The following is a 6,000-nucleotide window of genomic DNA, read 5'->3' as shown; positions in this document are numbered from 1 at the left end:
AAAGCAGTCAAAGTTTTGGTTAGTTTTAGAAATTACAATAACTTTTATGGAAGTTATGAGCATTAACTCGCTACCATCTTCTCTTTTCTTCTTCAGCAAGATAGCCAACAAGAGAGCTGTACTACTCAGAGATATGACATAAGGATCATTAAAAAAAACACTTAAAGCAGTTAAAGTATTGATGAATTTAGTAATTATTAAATCATTTAAAAAAGAGAACGCTTAATGCAGTTAGAATTTTGGTTAGTTTAGTAATTATAATCTATTTTATGGGAGTTATGAGCATTTGCTCCATAACATTTTTTCTTTTCTTCTTTCCCAAGCTAGCCAATAAGAGAGCTGCAATACTCAGAGACATGATTAAAACTGATTGTTCAATGCGCTTTTGAGGCTTTCTTAGAATGTGCGTTCAAATTATATTGCTTATATCCAGGATGCCACATATAAAATATTTATTTTTTGGTTTTTAATTACTAAAATATTTGTACCAAAAATATTATACCTGAATTATTAAATTCTATGTACAAAATGCTCTGTAATGGTTTTCGGAGAGACACAAAACTTTAAAATAGCTTCGTAGTGCAAATAGATTCGTTAATGCATTTTGCTTTTAACTGAAAATCATTGTTGTTTGTCATTCTCCCGACTTTAAACGATTTTGAGAAAATCTTAATCACGTTTCCTCGGTAGTCCTTCTTAGTTCAATTGTAATTCAAGATCATCAAGTCATCATAAGCAATAAATTGATATTGTTAGGTTAGTTGTGGCTCATTTTGTTAAGTTTTATTTGATAGTCTTCAGTACGATTTGAAAGTAGCAGTTTGTATGCTACCTGTAATCGTTTGGCTCAAATTCAAAAACCACAAAATACAAACTACAATACTACACTACAATGTCGGTCGACCGCTTGTAGTGTCATGCTGTTTGCCTATTCTTAGCGAGTATTCCAACCTCTCTAAGTGAAATGATATCTGAAAAGGATGCGTTCATTTTTTTTTCTACTCCCGTCTGTAAAATGCCTAATTACACACCGATCTAACGTGCGGGAAAGGTCACTTTACCACCTCAGTTTCGTTTCCCACGGATCCGAGCCATTTCGGACATTTTTGTGTTTTTTTGGGAAAATGTACCCAAAAACTAACGCTCGTAGAAAAAGTATAGTATGCAACACGTTCGGTAACCTCGCTCCGCTCGTGTCAAACTCGTGAGCCAAATACCATTCACCGCACTTGTTGCATAATATCCTAATGTCGTGCGGTAGATAGTCGTTGTTGTTAGAACTCGAGTGCATAATCTATTTGCTATCCCGATCCAAAAACATTTTTCTGTTGTGCAGTTGTAGATGTTATTAGTTTTATGATTCTACAACATATGAGTGACTGAGAGGAAAAAATAATCTTCTTTAAAGGCCACGTTTGCTTCGCATGATAATGGTACGTGATTAAGATATGGTACAATATTAGGCAAGATTGTCCGAAAGTCTGCGTCGTTTTATTAAATTTTTAAAAAATTTAAAATAAGTAAGAGACAAAATCCGATGAAAAATTTATTTTCTGCTGACTGAAATTCGTTGCAAAAGTAACAATTTTGCTGTAAGTACACAAAAAATGAAGTATTTCTAAAGAAGATATTTCTGGACCAAAGCCAATACCGGCGATCCCGTTGCAGGATCGGGAAAAGACCCCGCAGAAGCGGCAATATCCAAATGGCTGTATTTCAGTGGCTTCTGGCTATCTGACCCGTACTTATCCAGACCGGACGCTAGCAACAAGAACGCAGCAGGATCTGGAAAGGAAACATAATATTTACGCACTTATATAAAGACAAATGTAGAAATTCTTAAGTATACAATAGGCGAAAGAACATGCTAATATGTGGTTTAGAGCGAATCGCCTAAAATTAAATGAGGATAAAATTCACTCGTTAGTCTTTTCAACAAATAAAAGTAGGAAGGAAGGAAGATCTGCGAAGTTGTTGGGTGTGGTCCCGGATGATAGGCTTTCTTGGAAGGACCACATTGCTCATTTAGTAAAGCGCCTCTCAAGTTTCAAGCTTTTGTTACGACGGTTGAACAATTTAATCGGAAAAGATTATCTAGTCTCGAACTACTATGCTCTTTTTCATTCAATTTTATCATATGCTGTTATACTGTAGGGAAACTCAATATATTTCAAAAAAATTTTTTGAGTATGCAAAAAAGAGCCATCAGAAGTATATCCAATACAGGACCATTGTCACCTGTTGTTACCGAATTTTGGGGTTATGTCACTGCCATCGGTATACATGTATCACACGGTATTAGAAATTCATAACTCAAAACATATGTTTTCAGTTCACTCGGATAATAATAAATACCCCACTTCCTCCTCAAATTTGCTTCTAACTAGGAAGTTTAAATATACTACAAGCATGAAAAATTCTATTGACTTAAGTTTATATAACTTAATTCCAAATCAAGTCACAAACTTGTAATTTAAAAATTTTAAAACCAAAATGAAATCTTTTTATTTTTTGGAGCATTGTTTTTACTCTGTAGAGGAATACAAACAGAAGATAAAAGATATTGCCTGATTACCCGATTCTTCATGGTGACCTTTGTTTGATTGTGTTCGATATCTTCTTTTTTTTCCTGTTTGTTTTTATGTGTTATGTATTACATTGTTATACCTATTATTATTGTAGACTTTATCTAATCGTGTGTGTATGAGTGTATACATATTTATATAAATATATTTTTTTTTCTATTGTACTTAGACGTTCTGTAAACATACTATGTATTGTAATTCAGTCAAATAAAAATCTATCTATCATAGAAGAAATTGTAAATAAAAAAAAAAATAAAACAAATACTAACTTTGGTGTCCTCTGGGTGTTTGCGCAGACGGTTTATCTCCACCCTGTACAACGTCGTCTCCTTCCATTTTTCCTTTGTGTGAAGAAATATCTTCCCTACGCAAGGTGGAAATTTCAAAAGGATCACCTATTATATCCCCCGCCTTTTGTAAGCTAAAACAATGACCTGTCTTGTAAGCTGGCCCGTTGTCTATCACTGAAATTAAAAGGAGAACATTAATTTTTAATTGGTAAGGCACGTGTGCAGAGCGTTCCTTTTTAAACGACCTAAAGCGAATTTGGATTTTGGCACAAAGGGGAATTTCTCATCAGTAGAAGGAACACTCTGATCAAATCAAATTTTTAACTCTTAACTTTTAAATTATCATCCCGTCATAATATGTCATCTCTTGGTTATCTCTAATACTGCTTCTATTATACTTATGAAAAAAAGTATTTTTAAATTAATTATTAATTAAATTATTAATTAAACGATATTGCCATGCCGTTTTCACTACTTACTATGTTTTTTTACGCTCTTTAATTGTACCTAAAAAAATTATAACATTACATTTGAAATTTTCGAGAAAAATCATAAAAATTACTGTTTTTGACAACGACTCGTAAAAGAATTAGTATCTATCTATCGAAGCTCATGTAAATTCTTTAAAACTAAACTGAGTTCGTCGAAATCGAATTGGCCACAAAAAAGTTATTCAACTTTTTCCAAACCAATATTCGACCCTTCCCCCCCCTTAATTTGACGAGATAAAAAAAAATAGTTAAACAAAAAAGTTTCCTATCTAGAGTAGATTACGTTAAAACTAATTTTGATATAGGTTAATTTGGAATATTTTTGAGAAAATCCGTTTTTTCTATTTTACAGTAGAGGGCACGTAAATAAAATGTTAAAAAGACTTAAAAATGTTGAATTTCTAAGAACACATGTAAATTTCTATGGGTTTTTTGCGAAGGAAAATTATTGTAAACAACAATTTGATACAATAATGCAGAAATTAGGAAGAGAAAGATAACAATCCCCATTACTAGTCTCTTTCTTTTGTGAAATTTGGCTCGGTTTTCAATAAAGTCGATGCCATTCCAGTTTAGATCGAGTTCACTAGTTTTGTTACACAAACGGATGTGAATTAACCAACGCTCCTCGTATGCGCTGCTAAATAAAATATAAATCTAAGCCAGGTGTTCGGCCATATCGATCCGAAAGCCGCGCTGCCTGCCGGACTTTCTTGTGCGATTTTTTCGTCGTCATGTTATAACTACTCGGGTGACATTCCGTCATTTTTTGAAATATTGTTTCATCTCCATACACATATTTGGTCAGGTAACAATAGGAATAACCATTTTCGCCAAAGCGCAAAAAGAAAATGTCCGCGCGGACAGGCCAAACCGCGTCTCACGTATTAGGCATTCAGACATGCTGTCTGCACATTTCCTGCCCTATTTGGCATTTCGTTTTTTTATCGCGATCGCAATTTTAGCTTTCTACGTCGTTTGCCGAGATATTTAAGGATTGTCTTAAGGGATTGGAGATAATTTTTTACCGTCTTAATATGAACCGAATAGACGAAAATGGATGTGGACTTAATAATCGTTCTCATCAAGTATAGGTGCGACGTGGGAAGTTTGATGACACCATGGGAATATGACGGCTGTGCCGGTCGCGACGAATATAATTGAATACTACAGGGAAAAATAGAGAATGTCAATTTAATTGATCACTTGGAGTTATTACTGTAGATAATAACATCTACTATTTCCTATTGTATTAACCATGGACTCCAGTTTTCGTATAGTAGTAAAAAACCTTGCATTTTATTCTAAATACAGAGAGAAACGAGGGTTATCATCACGATCAAGATCCCAAAGAAAACCAACAATGTGATGATTTTACACTTATCAGTTTAATTTACTCAAGGATTAATATCAAGTGTGAAAAGGTGAGTGGCGAAACACAGTTTGGGGACTTCTTCTTCTTTTCCTTCATGTCGCTTCTCCATTCCGGAGGTTTGCTAACATCATGGCAATCATGACCTTGGAAACCGCTGCTCTGAAAAGATCTGCAGAAGACATGTTAAACCATTCTCGCAGATTCCGCAGCCAGGATATTATTCTTCTTCTAATTGATCTTCTGCCCACAATCTTTCCCTGGATTATCAAGTGAAGCAGCTCATAGTTTGGACTCCGCATTATGTGACCCAGATAGACGATCTTTTCTAGTTTTCTTCTTTCAACGTCTCTTTGTTCATCCTGATAAGTACTTCTGCGTTGGTCGTGTGCTCCATCCACAATATTAGGTCCACATCTCAAATGCCTCTCTAATCTGTGAAGCAGGCGTAAACTTCCTGATTGACATCAAGACAGCGTTCTATGAGGATATTCTACGCAAATAATGCGTCCCGAGTACTATATCCTTTTCTAAAACCGAACTGGGTATCCGAGATGTTATCTTCGAGTTTCTGAAATACTCTGCGGTGTATAACTTTCAAGAATACTTTAGTGTGTGACTCATCAAGCTTATTGCACGGTATTCATCTTTCTATATCTACATGTTTTTGCATTACCCTTTTTGGTATTGTAACAGAGGTCGATTCTGGCCATTCCGTTGGTATGATCCCCGTTATGTATATTCTGTTGAATAGTGCTGTTATAGAGCCCAAATGTTGCTCTTCAATCAGCTTCAACACTTCCGCAGGTACTTCCGTCCGGACCAAGCGCTTTTCCACTTTTTGTTGTCTCTCTCTGTCTCTAAAAGTATGTATCAAGGATGCATTCTCTCACCATTGGTGTTGAATATATAAGTCGAAAAAATATTTCAACTTGCTTTAGGTAATGAAGTCAAGGAAGTGAAACTAAATCTGGAAAATACACTTGAAGACCTACAGTCTTCGTTAAATAAGATGTGTGGTAGACCAGTATGAGCTACAAATACTGGACGCACAGGCAATTTCAGATTACTTGATACTGTCATTGACAAGAAATAGGACTGTGATGAACAAGTAAAAACACGAATGGTATGGGCAAAACGACTTTTTATAAACTTAAAAATATCCTTCTTCAATACTCTATCAAGTGGTATGTGCGAACTATAAAAGTCAATTATCGGATTAAAGTATTTGAAATGTTGACCGTCCAGAAACTGAGCAAAAT

The 6,000-nt window shown here is 34.9% G+C and overlaps 1 protein-coding gene across 1 annotated transcript in view; it reads right to left on the bottom strand.

Annotated features, from left to right (window-relative positions):
* Positions 1–1,539: 1,539 nt before the first annotated feature.
* Positions 1,540–6,000, bottom strand: part of LOC132703508 (putative aminopeptidase W07G4.4) — a 40,594-nt gene continuing 36,133 nt past the window's right edge. Inside the window, exons 8-9 of the mRNA XM_060672820.1 lie at positions 2,855–3,049; positions 1,540–1,785 (exon numbers count right to left, since the gene is read on the bottom strand). Of these exons, the coding sequence (XP_060528803.1) occupies positions 1,619–1,785; positions 2,855–3,049 (362 nt within the window). The 3' untranslated portion in view covers positions 1,540–1,618. The remainder of the gene's footprint in view (positions 1,786–2,854; positions 3,050–6,000) is intronic.

This window comes from Cylas formicarius, unplaced genomic scaffold, assembly GCF_029955315.1.
Source record: "Cylas formicarius isolate icCylForm1 unplaced genomic scaffold, icCylForm1.1 PGA_scaffold_6__28_contigs__length_40554024, whole genome shotgun sequence".
Lineage (NCBI taxonomy): Eukaryota > Metazoa > Arthropoda > Insecta > Coleoptera > Brentidae > Cylas > Cylas formicarius.
Note: the sequence above shows the minus strand (reverse complement) of the source record. Positions and strands in the feature narration are given on the sequence as shown.